Genomic DNA, 16,327 nt, shown 5'->3' on the forward strand with positions numbered 1-16,327 from the left:
TCCTATCCTTCTAGTTCCTTATCCAAGTCATTTATAAAAAGATCACAAAGAGCAGGGATCCAAGGATAGATCCCTACAGAACATTACTACCAACCTCCAGGCAGAATACACTCCATCTACTACCACACACTGCCTTCTGTGGGCAAGCCAATTCCAAATCCACACAGCTAAATTTCCATGGATTCCATGCCCCATGTTTTTGTGGATGAGCCTACCACAGAGAACTTTGTCAATGACTTACTAAAATTGATATACACCACATCCACTACTCTACTGTCATTAATTTGTTTTGTTACCTCCTTGAAGAACTCATTTAAGCTTGTGAGGCACATAGCTGTGCTGACCATCTCTAATAAGACTATGCTTCTCCAAATGCTCATTAATCCTGTCCCTAAGAATCCTCTTCAATAGTTTGCCCAGCACCAACATAAGACCCATTGGTCTATAATTCCTAGGATTGTCCCCATTACCTTTCTTGAACATTGGAACAAAATTTGCCATTGTCCAATTCACTGGTACCAGTCTGTGGCTAATGAGGACATAAAGATCATTGCCAACCATGCAGCAATCCTTTGCCTCACTTCCCATCATAACCTGGGGTATATGCAGTCCATCCCCATGGACTTTTCTATCCTAACGTTTTTTCAGAAACTCCAACATGGCTCATATCTCTATTCCCTAAATCATCAGCCACTCCTTTTACATTTTTCATTCAAGTGTGTCCTGGCTAACCTCCCTTTCACAGATCCTCCCAACCTGAATCCATCCAAAGCAATGCTGTTCATTTTAACCTCCTTTGACCCTTAATGGTTCATACCCTTGCCCTTTATCATTTGCATCAGGATGCCTTTAGCTATCAGACTCTTGCAATATTGAAATACATGCTAAAAATCCCTCTGTCATCTTCTGAAAACCAAATCTTTAGACCATCTTCCTTACAGCTTGCTTGATTGTGGTCGTTTACTGGAGGGAGGTAATGAAATCCAATCTTGCCTGCAATATGCCTTATGAATTAAATACAAGTTCTACAAACCAAAAGAACTCACAGAAAACCAGCATACAATTTCACCTAACATAGATGCTGTTCAGGTCCCATAATAGCATTCATCTATTTACTTATATAAATAAGTTAACAAAATCAAGTAATTTTCCAGAAGTTTCCTCTGTCGATAAGTTGAAGCCCTTATCACTATGTATAGTAGATCAGGCCATCAAGAATGCTGGTATTAGTGAAAAATTATTTGCAAAATCAGAGAAAATCATTTTGTTAGCCATACTCTGAATTTTTCTGAAATTTCCCCTTGTCTGTGCAGACAAATGTTACTTTTAATGAAGTGCTGTCAAGCAGATATGGTTGTTTTGTGCATTGGGTCCATATACATCACCTTTAAATACACTGTCAGTAATTCATTAAGCCTTCTTCAATCGTTCCTTCCAACCCAACAATTCTGACTAATTCAAAGACCAAGTGCAACAAGCAAATGGGGACACTGCCACCCAAAAGTTCTCCTTTAAATCAACCTCCAATTTGACCTGAAAATAGATCCCAATTCATCTGTCATCATTAAGCCCAAATCCTGGAACTCCCTAGTGCACCTCTATAGTAGTACTTTCAGCAAGTTGCAGTGGTTCAAGGATGGTCACCATCACCTTCCAATGGGCATTCAGGGATTTGCAATAAATATACCTTTGTAAGCGACGTCTAAATTTTAAATGAGAGTAAATGAAAAGTTGCAGTTTTAAGTCAAATGGATTTAAGTATTTCAAATCTCATCCCCCTAAAACTATATATCTGTTAACCTTAATATATATATGAGATATTCATCTATTATTATACTTTCAACTGTATGTTTGTGCAGCAGAAATCGTAGTTAACCATTTGAGTTTTACATAGAACATAGAACAGTACGGCACAGGAACGGACTTAAGGCCCACAAGGCAGTGCCAAGCCAAATAAATTAATAATCAAGTGGCCAACTACACTAATCCCTTATGCCTACATAATGTCCATATCCTTCCATTTTCCTCACTGCATTATAACTGCATTATGCAGTTTTAGCTGCATAATGATGTATATTTATTCATATTACCTCCTTCATAATAATGTTGTGAGGATTCCTCAAATGACCTCTCGTATCCTTGTTCTGCATAAGATTGTTGGTATGCATATTCACTATGACCTACAGGGCATGTTGCAGGAAGAAAATGAATTATTTTACAATGTTGTACAATTAAAGTCTTTGAATGAAATAAATTTCTAAATCACCTCAAGGGAAAATATAACTACTCTACTCAAAATCACATTGAAATAATCTCGTCTTTTATGTTCATAATATATGTGCATGTAATTGTAATCAATTGTCTCTTGTTTAAAAGTTGCAAAGATAGAGAGGTCTCACCAATCATGTAAAATGTTGATCATACATCCCACAATCAATTAAGTCAGAAGTTACTCATGGCTATCCTCCTCTCTAAATAAAAATAAATAATTTTTAATTTAGGAAAATTAAATCACTACCGTTTTGATCCATTATTACCTGGTCTTGGATAATTTTATATATTTGTGGATGGTACAAAAGTTGGAAATGCAGTAAACAATGAGAAAGAAGAGACTTTGGAAGTCTATATCAATTAAGTAAACATATGCTTGAAAAATAACATGTTTAAAATGATTCATGTTGGTAAGAATAATGAGAAGAGACAAATATACAGTGGTTTTTACAAAATCTAAGGGAAGGGTGACCCAAAAGTTCAGAAGCCTTTCAAAAGGCAAATGAGAGCGTTCGTTTTAACATAGGGTCATACCTAGAAGTTAAGGTAAACCTTAATAAAATTGATCAGGTCAACTAAATTGATGCAGTTAAAAAAAATTAATTGCAGCTTTATAATGCAATAAACAAATGTATTCAGAAAGATCGCTCCTTAAACACAAGTAGGCAGGGTCAGAATTTTGAGGAAAAAAATCTGTCAAAACCAGGTTGCCACATGAAAATATGTAAGGTGGCAATTTGTTCTTCTACCAAAATGATTTTTCCTTGAAATTTACAAAGCAATACTTCCTTACACCACATAATACATTAAGCAACATCATAAAATTTGTCAAAAATAACTTTTAATCATCTCAGACTTTTAATATTATGCAGTTTCAATACACTTAAGTTAGCAGTTTGAAGAGCAAATGATTTACTGGTAGATAAATCTTCATCTAGTTAGATAAAATTTTCACATTACAAATATGAATGGCAGTCTAAGGGAAAAAAAATGTACCATCAGGATAATACTGTTGATTAATGGTATCTGTGGGTCCTTGGGCATGTCCATATTGCTCACCATAGTAATCTTCCTGTCCAATGTATTGCTGAGAAGACCCTGCAAAACCAAAGAAGAAACGGTAACCAGTTTGATAATTTTGTTGCACTTTTGTGTTTCAAAGTCATGTTCTGCATATAGACAATTTATTCAGCCATGTTTTCACCTAAAAACTTAACATGTACACAAGAAAATTACTGAATGTTCTTTGCTCAGGAAAAAATATTGAATTGTTATCTGAAGATTAAAAGTATATTATTATTATATGAAATGTCATAACAAACAAGTGATACAATTGTGCTAGCAGCATCTAGCATAGTGGCAGGAGCAAGTTTCGAATGGATTACCCATGGCATATTGTAGCTTATATTCATGTTACGTTTCACAGTCCAGCCTCAGTAACCAGAAGCATAGGTTTTAACAATTGAGTAAATTACATAAGGAACTGTACAAATTTAAACTCTTCCTGGCTACATTCCTACATCTAAGCTTATCACAAATTCTACTTTTAAACATACTCAAGTCTTTAAGATTGTAACCATGCTTTGCTCTGTCTCACTATTTAGAAGCATTTACTCTAACTGCTTGGTGGCCATCACAACATTTATCCAAAAATTCAAATAATACAGATTTCCATCTGTCAATGTTTGATGTACTGGACATTAGATTTGCTTTATTTGTTTCAATTATTGCCATGGTCCTTGGAAACTGTTCTTCAGCTGAGATAATAAACTGGGAACTAGTTATCTCCCATAAAAATATTCAAGAGTCTATGGTGTTCCCCTGATGTTCTGACCAAGACTTATGCTTCAACCAACGTCACTGAAACGTTAACATTCTCATTTATTGGACTTTAATGTGTACAAATTAGCTACTGCAGTTTGTCAGAAAATAATTTGTCAAGTTGAATAGGCCCTTCAAGCCTACTTGACAGCACTGATCATGACACCAATCTAAATGAAATCCATTTGATTGCACAAAGTGCAAATCTATCTATTCCTTGCCTATTCATGAGTCTGTTTAAATGCTTCTTAAAATGTTGCTTCTACCACTTTCCTTAGCAGCATATTTCAGGCTTTATACAAGAAAACTTGCCCCTTCTCACTTAAGACTATCTTTCTCGTATTTGATTTTTCTATTCTATACAAAAGACCAAATATCTATCCTATCAATGCCTATAATTATTTTCTAAACCTCTATCATGTTGCTCCTCAGCCTCCAATACTCCATCAAAAACAAACCAAGTTTGTTCAACCTCTCCTTTTAGCTAATACTCACCAATCAAGACCCTATTCTGGTGAACCTCTGGTACGCCCTCTTCAAAATCTCCTATAATGCAGTGATCAGAACTGGGTACAATACTTCAAAATGGCCTATCCACTATTTTATACTGCTGCAACATGTAAATTCAAGCTTATTTTGCTTTCTTTCATCAGGCTCTCAATGCTTACTTGTTTTTTTTTAATTAAAAAATAAATTATCCTATAGTTTGAGCACAGCAATTCTGAATTAAGACTTGGTTTTACTTTTATTTTTGAAATTGTTGTGAGGTATTAAAATTTTAGATTCAACTGGGAGAACGTTTAACAGATGTAAGACAGGAAACAAAAAGAGTTACCCAAATGACTGAACTGGGAAGAGATTAAACTTTATTCCCAAATGTAAATTTTAATTTAGTGCAAATGTGCATGACAGGTGACAGTGAGTTCTTAGTACTCTTATTATCTTTTCCTATCTTTATTTCTATTGTTTAAAAACATGTACTAATTGGCTTACAAATAAATTCTGAGTTCTTTTGGCACAGATGTGCACAGGAGTCATTGCTGCTTCCTCACTGCCCCTAGGATCTCTGAGATGCAGGAAGACACAGAAGTACTGATGAACATTTACATAATCGCAAGGTGAATTTGCAGACTTCATGAAGACAGCACCTCAACAAAGATGTATTGTGAGATTAATTGGCTACTGCAAATTATCTCTTAGTATAATTTTTAAATGGTGAAAGGATTAAATGGAGTTAATGAAAATGTGGGAAAGAATAACTTACAGGGCTAAGGAGAAATAAGGGAGAATGTGACTGAACTGCTGGGAGACCCCATAGTCTCCTCCGGTATAAAACTGTGTTGCCCTAAAGTCGATGAAAATCACAAAAACAAAGGGAAATACAGTTGTAAGGTCCATGGAAAGGCATCACCTGAATTTTCTGCGTAACACCCCACTGAAATTGAGAAAGCTGGATACAACTTGGCTTTTTGTTATGACATGTTGTAATTTCTCAGATGTATCTGCACACAACCCAGCAGATACAATCTTATCATCCAGCTTTTGATGTGACCGTTGGGAGTGTTGCTACTGAATAAATGAATGCTTCAGAGACAGGAGACCAGGTCACACTAGTTATAAGCCCTACAAGAGGCATGTTCTTTATGCAGAGGACAATATGACTATCCGGGATAGTGGTTTTCACCAGGAGATTAGCAGGGAGATCTCTCAATGTACATATACATAAGACTATAAGACATAGGAGCAGAACTAGGCCATTTGGACAATCGAGTTTGCTCCACCATTCAATCATGTCTGATCCTTTTTCACTTCCTCAGCCCCACTCCCTGGCCTTCTCCCCGTAACCTTTGATGCCATGTCCAATCAAGAACTTATCAAGCTCTGCCTTAAATACACCCAACGACCTGGCCCCCATAGCTGCCTGTGGTAACAAATTCCACAAATTCACCACCCTCTAGCTAACCTTGCCAACTTTGTCCTATCTTGTCCTATGTCACTAAGTACTCCATAATCTCATCCTTAAAAATAGACTCCAACATCTTCCCAACCACTGAGGTCAGGCTAACTGGCCTATAATTTCCTTTCTGCTGCCTTCTTCCTTTTTTAAAGAGTGGAGTGACATTTGCAAATTTCCAGTCTTCAGGCACCATGCTAAAGTCCAATGAGTTTTCAAAGATGCCTCTACTAATGCCTCCACTACCTCTACTGCTACCTCTTCCAGAACCCTAGCGTGCAGTTCATTTGGTCTGGGTGACATGTACCCTTAGGTTTTTCAGCTTTTTGAGCACCTTCGCTCTTGTAATTTGTAATATTGTCCATTAACAGCTCTCTAGCAGAGATTCTTGTAATACAGACAAATGCATGTGGCAATTCTGTCTGTTCACATGGTATGAAGGAAATGTAGATTATGATGTTTTCCCACCAGCATGGAGTTTGGGTAAACTCCCAAAAGGACAGCAAATTACAAGATATTGCAGAGATCAACAGCAGCATCCTAAGGCTGGGAAGCTAAGACTTACTATAACTTCCATTAGCAAAGCAGTCAGGCCACAAAGGAGGTTGTATTAAGGGTTACAGGAGATGATTGATCTCAATGAGAACAAGTAATTTAAAGTGTTAATACTTTAAACAGTACAAAAAGATCTTGTCCTGTGTGTATGCAACTATCATTTTTCATGTGAGTTTAAAAATCTCAATGCAGATGAATTTTGCACTACTGCCAAAGTAATTTCAAGGTATTTTATGGTGGAAAAATGCTTAAAAAAGAGAAATTTCCCCATGGATGCCAATTTTAAAAATTACTTAAAATTGCTCTATTCTGAGTTGGCAATTTTCCAACACCACTCTCTGTGGATGGATTTCTAGCCAGTTGTACGCAGGCTATCAAATGCCCTTACAGAATTAATGTAGTAACTTTCAGGCAAGATTAGACAGAAAAGATAGCAGCACAGCCATGTTAGGTCCTTCCAACTACCCAGGACGATGCTATGTTACACAGATTTGGTGCGCAAGAAATGTATAGCAAGGTAAAATCAATTACCATTGCACTTAGAAATTACCAGCTTGTTTACTCTCAAGAACAGATTTGTACAGGAGTCCATCAAAAAAAAAATTTAAATATAGCAAAAAGCAATTAGAAACATTTGTCACTATATACACAATACTTTTTTATAATATACCAACATCTGACCATTTAATAATCTTAGGAAAAGAAAAATAATTGCCAACTTCAAACTGTAATTAATCCCTAAAAGTTTGTTGAGATAATTAAAATATGAAGCAGCTACAGAAGTAATTTGGCTTGGATCTATTTGCACTATCCCTTTAAGGAAGATAACCAGCTTCAAGAAGTGTCAGGTAGTGTACATCAGTTAAACACCAAACTAGATCTTGCTGCCTACAGCAAGGAGCCTGCCCTTTTGTGGATCTCTTGTTAGGAAACTGCTTGCAGAAGCTCACACAGTCCAAACTGATGAGGCCATGCATAGTAGCAGCACCTCAGGCAGAGTAATGCTGTTAAGAGTCAGGCTAGAAGAAGCCCAATCCATGAAACAACTAAACACCTTTGATAATCACCTGCCTAGTTTGGCCAATTATCAAATCTATCCTTGACATTCAGTAGCACTGAAAAACAATAAAACTGAAAATCCTTAATAGTAAAAAACTAACAATTTAAAATTTAAATAATTCAAATAAAAGTAAATTACCTTACTCTTATCCTTCACAATTGTCTGTCTTCATTGAAATGAATGAGCTCCTGTCCTAGAAACCTCTCTTAGGTTCAACTGGCAGATTACCCAGCAAATTCACATTACTGAATTTCCTTCTCTCAAAGTTATTGTATAAAAGGGGTGGCGGGGTGGAGATATATCTCTTCCAAAGGAGGTGTTAAGCACTCTCTCCCTCCATTAGCCTGCAGGTCATCCTTGGGCAAGGTGTAGCACCTGCTTAGCCTGCCAATTAGGATGACATGAAGCCATAAGAGCAGGTGGTGAATGGCCATATAAGCAGCTGGTGCATATCACAAGTCCTGGTTATGCGAACACTGACGCCAGGCAGATAATCTCTGAAGAATAGTGATAATGACTGGGGTCACCTGTCTTGTAAAGACACTCCCCAGAAGAAGGCAACAGCAAACCAATTCTGTAGAAAAATTTCCAAAGAACAATCATGATCATAAGACCACAATAACCTCTGTGAAATGACACAGCACATAATGATGATGATGATTGTATATTAAAAAAAAATAATCAGGTGTTGAGGGACTGTGTGTCACCGCTAAACAATATCTTAATGGCCATGTTTAATATCTCTCTAAAATAGTTCACTGTCTCTGCAGGCTTCAAGGCAGCCACCATCATCCCAAGAGAGCGATGGTAAATGGCCTAAACAATTACCACCCAATGGCACTGACTTTAATAACTATGAAGTGCTTTGAGTAGCTAGTAATAAATCATATAAAATCCCATCTTTCAGTTACATTGGACCATCTCCAGTTAGTCTACCACTCAAATCAGTCCACTGATAATGCCATTGCCCTGGCCTTCTATTCATCCAGTCCACCAAGAAAATGATGCCTCACAAGCCAGGATTGATTTAGGCATTTAGCATGATTATCTCTCAGAGGGTGTCAACGTTGGGGCTCAAAACCCCTTACTGTAATTGGATGTTAGATTTCATGACCGAAAGACCTTAGTGAAGCACCTTCAATTACTCCAAAAGACTGAGGTTTGGTAAAATACTGAAAGGCTTTTATTCGCTGTACAATACGACCTCCACAGTGAGTGTCTGCCCCCGGACTGAGGGGGAGGGGCAAGGCGAACACCTTTATACAGGACTCTGTGGGAGGAGCCACAGGGGCAGTCAGCAGAGGTGTGTGTCCAGACAGGTAACCGAGTTACAACATATATACATGGTTTACCACATTCACCCCTCCTTTTTTTTAAAAAGAGTCCCGCAGGGTGAAGTGACTGACAATATTTACAAGAAGTATATTTACAGGTTAAGTCTATCAGGCGGTCGAGTCCGTCACTGTAATCTACGTAGCACCGGCGGTGATTGCACCGGCGATGGCGGTTGTGCTGGCTCCGGCCTGACTTCAGGTGCCAGCACATTAGGCGTCGGTAATCCCTCGTGCGTGTGCGTCGCGCTCGGTATGGGAGTGTCGTGTAGGGTTTGGGGTGCACGGTGTCTCGTAAGTACATACATTGGTGGGTACGGGGTCAATAGTCACCACGGAGTGTTCAGGGTAGGGGCCCGGAGCTCCTGCGGGCGCCATGTCGCGGATGGAGACCGTGTCCTCCCGCCCATCAGGTAAAACCACGTAGGCATACTGGGGGTTCGCATGAAGTAAGTGAACCCTCTCGACTATCGGGGAGTATTTATTGCTCCTCGCATGTTTCCGGAGCAGCACTGGCCCCGAGGACGTCAACCAAGATGGTAGGGTGGTTCCAGTGGTCGATTTTCTGGGAAAAGAAAAGAGCCGCTCATGAGGGGTGGCATTGGTGGCTGTGCATAACAGGGAGTGGATGGAGTGGAGTGCCTCGGGAAGGACCTCCTGCCAGCGGGAGACCAGCAGTCCCTTTGACCTGAGGGCTAAGAGTGTGGCTTTCCACACTGTACCACTCTCCTTCTCTACCTGTCCATTCCCCCAGGGATTATAGCTCGTGGTCCTACTGGTTGCAATTCCCCTAGCCAGTAGATATTGGCGCAGCTCGTCACTCATAAACGAGGACCCTCTGTCACTGTGGATATAGCATGAGTATCTGAACAGAGAGAAGAGCTTGCGCAGGGCTTTTATAACTGACGTGGTAGTGGTGTCGGGGCAGGGAATGGTGAAGGGGAACCGTGAGTACTCGTCAATTACATTAAGAAAGTACACATTGCGGTCGGTGGAGGGAAGGGGGCCCTTAAAGTCAACACTCAGTCGCTCAAAGGGGCGGGTGGCCTTGATGAGTGGTGCCTTTTCGGGTCGGTAGAAGTGCGGTTTGCACTCTGCGCAGACTTGGCAGTCCCTGGTCATCATCCTGATCTCCTCAAGGGAGTAAGGCAGGTTCCGGGCTTTCACGAAGTGGAAAAGCCGGGTGACTCCCGGGTGGCAAAGGTCTACATGTAGGGCTTATAGCCGGTCGATCTGCGCGCTGGTGCATGTTCCCCGGGATAGGGCATCGGAGGGCTCGTTGAGCTTCCCAGGCCTGTACATGATGTCATAGTTGTAGGTGGAGAGTTTGATTCTCCACCTCAGAATTTTATCATTTTTGATTTTGCTCCGCTGCTGATTATTAAACATGAATGCGACTGAGCACTGGTCAGTTAGCAGGGTGAATCTTTTGCCGACAAGATAGTGCCTCCAGTGCCTTATAGCTTCCACTATGGCCTGGGCCTCTTTCTCTACCGCAGAGTGCCGAATTTCAGGGCCTTGAAGGGTACGGGAGAAGAACGCCACTGGTCTTCCTGCCTGGTTGAGGGTAGCAGCCAGCGCAAAGTCGGAGGCGTCACTCTCTACTTGGAAGGGAATGGCCTCATCCATCGCATGCATTGCTGCTTTGGCAATGTCCCCTTTTATGCGGTTGAAGGCCGCGTGGGCCTCGGCATAGAGGGGGAATGTGGTGGACTTGACCAGGGGGCGGGCCTTGTCTGCATAGTTAGAGACCCATTGGGCGTAATATGAAAAGAAGCCCAGGCACCTTTTGAGGGCTCTGAGGGTATTGGGAAGAGGGAGTACCAACAACGGGCGCATACGGTCGGGGTCTGGGCCAATGACTCCATTCTTCACGACACACCCAAGGATAGCAAGTCGGGTGGTCCCAAATACACACTTGTCCTTGTTATAGGTGAGGTTGAAAGATTTGGCTGCTTGGAGAAATTTTTGGAGGTTGTTGTCGTGATCCTGCTGGTCGTGACCACAGATGGTGATGTTATCCGGATTTGGGAACGTGGCCTTCAGTTGGCACTGGTCCACCATCCGGTCCATTGCCCTCAGCAAGACAGATACACCGTTCGTGACACCAAAGGGGACGCGCAGGAATTGATAAAGCCTGCTGTCCGCCTCGAAGGCAGTGTAAGGGCGGTCCTCCCAGAGGATGGGGAGCTGATGGTAAGCAGATTTTAGGTCTATGGTCGAGTACACCTTGTACTGTGCTATCTGATTGACCATATCCGCGATGCGGGGTAGAGGGTACGTGTCGAGCTGCGTGAACCTATTGATGGTCTGGCTATAGTCCACGACCATCCTATTCTTCTCCCCGTTCCGAACAACCACCACCTGCGCCCTCCAAGGACTTGTGCTTGCCTCAATGACCCCCTCCCTGAGCAGCCGCTGCACCTCCGACTTAATGAAAGCTCTGTCCCCCGCGCTGTACCTCCTGCTTTTAGTTGCAACAGGTTTACAGTCGGGGGTCAGGTTGGCAAACAGCGGTGGGGGAGGGATCCTGAGGGTGCAGAGGCCGCAAGTGGTGTCGGTAGTGTGGCAGTTGGCATGATGTTGGGTGGGATGCGCGGGTCGGTGTGTGTGTGTGGTCAGTAGCAGGGTACGTGACATATCTCTACAAAACAGGGGATTTATGACAGTAATTGGCGGGAGGGGCCCATCATACTTCATTGTCACGCTTTTCAGGTGGCTCTGGAAGTCCAACCCCAACAGCACAGGGGCACACAGTTGAGGCAAGACCAGTAACGTAAAGTCCCGATATTCTGTGCCCTGCACCACTAGCGTCACTACACAACCCCCCCCCCCCCCGGATGTCTGTTGTATGCTACCTGGGGGCCATGGTGACCCTCCGACTTACCGGCCGTATCATGAGTCCACAATGCTGCACCGTGGCCGGGTGGATAAAACTCTCCGTGCTGCCTGTGTCAAACAGGCAGCTTGTCCTGTGCCCCTCCACCAGGATGTCCATCATTGACCTTGCGAGCTGGTGGGGAGCGCTTTGGTCGAGGGTCATGGAAGCCAGGGTGGGGTCGCTGTCTTGGTCCAGCGTGGTGGGGTGCCCCATGAGCACCCGTTGGTCGTAGGCGGTGGGAGGTGGCGCCGACCAAGATGGCCGCCCCCATGTCTTGCACGTGGTGGTGGCGTGCAGGGAAGATGGCGGCAGGCAAGATGGCGACCCCCACGTCTCGCATGCGGCGCTGCTCGATCCCTCGCGGTTTTGACTTACAGATCTTGGCGAAGTGGCCCTTCTTTCCGTAGCTGGAGCAGGTAGCTTGTCAGGCCGGGCAGCGTTTCCGGGGGTGCTTCTCCAGTCCGCAGAAGTAGCACTTCGCGGACTCACGACTGGCGGCAGCTGAGGTCGATTTGCCGGCAGGTTGCGGGGTCTGTGGCACCCACGAGGCCATTGGGGGATCGCGTGCCTGGAGAGCCTCGGAGTTATGCAGAGCGGCCTCCAACGTATCAGCCAGCTCCATCGCCAAACTTAGGGTAAGATCGGCTTTTTCCAGCAGCCGCTGGCGCACGTACACTGACCTGGTCCCCGTGACGAAGGCGTCCCTCACTAGGAGTTCTGCATGTGCACCGCCGTCGGCTCCTGGCAATTGCAGGCTCGCAAGAGTGTCCGTAGGGCCTGGACGAATTCAGCACTCGATTCCCCGGGGCGTTGTTGCCGTGTCGCTAAATGGTGCCGAGCATAGACGCTGTTTATCGGCCGCAGGTATTGTGTTTTGAGTGCGTTCATTGCACCGTCGTAGTTCGGCTGGTCTCTGATCAGCGAATAGACCCGTGGACTGACCCTGGAGAGTAGAACTCTGCGCTTCGCTACGGGGTCGGTCGCTTTAATCTCCTCTAGATACTCTTCAAAGCAGGCCAGCCAGAGTTCGAAAGCGTTTCCAGCTTCAGGTGTTTGCGGATTGAGGTCTAATTTTTCTGGTCTCGGGGACTGTTCCATGTTTTAAAACGTACAGCGAATAAAATTGAAGCACCTTCAATTACTCCAAAAGACTGACGTTTGGTAAAATACTGAAAGGCTTTTATTCGCTGTACAATACGACCTCCACAGTGAGTGTCTGCCCCCGGACTGAGGGGGAGGGGCAAGGCGAACACCTTTATACAGGATTCTGTGGGAGGAGCCACAGGGGCAGTCAGCAGAGGGGTGTGTCCAGACAGGTAACCGAGTTACAACATATATACATGGTTTACCACACTCAGTCAGACTGAGTTGGCAGCAACATCTCAAGCTCCATCAATCTGAGAAGTGGTGTCCACCACAGCTGTGTGCTCAGCCCACTGCTGCTCACACTACTAATTCATAACTGCTGAAACCAAATCATGAAATTCGCATTGAAATTCTACAATGGTTGGCCCCATCAACAACAATGATGAGTCAGCATACAGTGAAGAGGTAAAGTGCTTATCAAATGATGCAAGAACAACAACCCGAGTCTCAACATGGGACAAGACAAGAGAGATGATTGTGGACTTCAGGAAGGCACAGGTCAACCATTTTCCATTGCACATCAATAGCTCTGCCATGAGAGAATGAAATGAACAAAGTTCCATGGTGTGCAAGTAATGGAAATCTAACCCAATACCTCCTCACGAGTCAAGAAGGTACAACAGCATCTACACTTTCTGAGGACATTAAGGCACATGAATCTCCTCATCCTATTCTAACAACTTTCTACAGAAGCACCATTAAGAGTGTATCTACGGCTGTATCATTGTGTGGTAAGGAGGTTGCAAGGCATTGGACTGCAAGACCCTATAGATAATAGTAAAAACAGCCAAGAGGATCTTCAGGGTCTCCCTCCCCTCTATTTGTGACATTTACTGGGAGCATTGCAAGGCAAGGGTCCAAAGCATTGTTGAGGATCCCTGCCATCCATCCCACAATCTCTTTGGTTCACTACCATCATGAAGAAAGTACAGAAGCATCAGGACTAGGACTGTCAATGATAACGCTTCTTCCCTCAGGCTGTGAGAATATTGCCCTGCCATCACTGAGGTGTTGTAAATTAGGACAGCAAGCTGTTTACAATACTATTTACCTGTGTTGCACACTACATGCATCCTCCAGTATACCTTGACAGAATCAAGAAAAGAATGATTACACTGGAAAAAAGTATCATTAGTTTTGCATCAAAATGTAACCATGCACATCTTACCTTGTTGTGTTGATCTATAAGGACCCATTGGCCTTTGCCCCATAATGTTGCTGCCTTGGTTACTCTGACCCATCATTCCCATAGTCGATTGTCCCTGGTAATGTTGTCCACCTCCTTGCGGTGTATTGTAATGTGGGGTTGCAGCTTGCTGGTGTATCATGGAAACTGAAAAATAAACTTAAATGAGTAGCTCTGTTAAAGACTACTTGCACATTTCATATCATCTGAATATTTCTTTGTGCTTCAGAACCAGTGAGGTATTTTCCAATAAAAGCAGCAAATTGGAAGTTATCCTCATTTTGATGACACAACAAAATCCATGCCATCAATGAGGTGATTGATCTCCCTTATTTAATCTCAAGTTGGCTCCACTTAAAAGTTTATTGAGTTCATAATAAATAATATAAAGGAATACAGCCAATAAATTTCAATAAAGTCAGAATATGTATCAGACCTAGAAAATAACAATTGGTGGTGTCCACTGACAATGACTACTACCAACGTTCTACAATGCTAGTCACAGTTGCATGGTTTAAAAGTGTGTTTGATTCTAGTTTTTAGATACTAAAATTTCTACATACCATTTAAGGTCAGGAATTAGCAGAATAGATTGAGACATTTACACATAGTTTTTGCTCTTTCCCATCCTAACTTTTGCAATATAAGCAAGCATAAGGATAAATATATGCTCTTATCACTGTGTCGCCTAAGCTGCATGGGTGCACAGTAACTAAAATGCTCCCACGGACATGCCTTTGTTGTTGCACAGCTGGAATTTTCTTTCATATAATGTAAATATAATTTTGAAATTATGCTAATTTAATTTTGAAATCTAAGTAATGAATGTAGTACAACCTTGACTTTGAAACATTTTAGAGTTTCAACATATTTACATTTTCAACATTTCAAATTATAACACTGTTACAATCTGTAACAATAAACAGAATGGAAGTTGGTAGCTCATTGTCAGTAAACCACTGGTCTGCTGTACGCTGACACCATCTAGTCAAAACATTTTCATTTTTGCTATTGTGCCTGTTAGTTAATTTGACTGCCTGACATAGTTTACTTGCATTGCAAGATGCATTTTTGTTGCTTTGGTGTGAAAAAATCTATATTCTGAATTTCTTGGTAGGTAATCTTCCAAATAATCATAATCTAATAAGAACTTTTAATAAAATCTTGTCAGAACAAAGTAAAAATTCATTTCTGTAAATTGTTTGCATGACTGTGGTTATTTTATTAAAATCATAACTTTTGACTTACCTTATTAAATTTTTCAAATAATAATTATTTTTAGTATTCTCAAATAATGACCATTATTATTTTCAGTATCCTAAGGATGTCGAAAAGAAAAGCAGAAGGAAGTGCTTTGAAGAACAAAGCTTGAACAAAATTTATGATAGAATGGCTTTTGCAACTCATAGATCCTGAACTATCGTATTTCATCAAAATCAAAAAAAAATTGTTGATATTTTTACATACTGGCGATGTTGTCTGTACCAGTTGTGCAAAAGCGAATGTTGGGGGCCAGTTTAGTAGTGGAAAAGAAAATGGGAAGAACTGAAGTTAAACTACTTAAATGACATCTTAACCAGAGAATCCATACAGATACAGTTACCAACCTATATAGCCAGAAGAAATGTGGAATTTTGTGCATGTTAACTGAAACTCCAAAAGAGCATGAAGCAAGAGTGAAAAAAGATACGCAAAAATATCTAACTCTAACATGGTCTAAGTGGTTATTGATAACATTACCTTAGCAATTAAAATTAATGCTTCTCTGTATTCTGTGCTGGAAATTCATGCACATGTGGCTAAATACATTGGTACAGCAAGAACTATATGTTTGAACTTGCTGAATGTATCAGAAGCAGATAATGGTCAATCTGTGGAAATCTACTTTCCATACACTAATTGCTAACGAAGGTATAGACACTACTATACAGAAAAAGTTAATTTTGTATTTTAAGTTTCAACCAGAAAGCAAAACTTACTAAGACTGTTTTGTGGGTATTTTGAAACTACCTGAATGTAGGTATCACTATTGTGAAAGCAATTTTAAAAAATGTTATATCAACAACAATCTTGACATTCAAAAGGGGGTGATGTTTACGTCAGATGGGACAAATGTTACACT

General features: G+C 41.7%; 1 protein-coding gene across 1 annotated transcript in view; it reads right to left on the reverse strand.

Moving 5' to 3' along the window:
• LOC140187305 (calcium-responsive transactivator-like) overlaps window positions 1-16,327 on the reverse strand; it is a 107,842-nt gene that overhangs the window by 52,247 nt on the left and 39,268 nt on the right. Inside the window, exons 6-8 of the mRNA XM_072242474.1 lie at window positions 14,188-14,352; window positions 3,268-3,369; window positions 2,091-2,180 (exon numbers count right to left, since the gene is read on the reverse strand). Coding sequence (XP_072098575.1) covers window positions 2,091-2,180; window positions 3,268-3,369; window positions 14,188-14,352 — 357 coding nt within the window. The remainder of the gene's footprint in view (window positions 1-2,090; window positions 2,181-3,267; window positions 3,370-14,187; window positions 14,353-16,327) is intronic.

Source organism: Mobula birostris, chromosome 2, assembly GCF_030028105.1.
Source record: "Mobula birostris isolate sMobBir1 chromosome 2, sMobBir1.hap1, whole genome shotgun sequence".
Lineage (NCBI taxonomy): Eukaryota > Metazoa > Chordata > Chondrichthyes > Myliobatiformes > Myliobatidae > Mobula > Mobula birostris.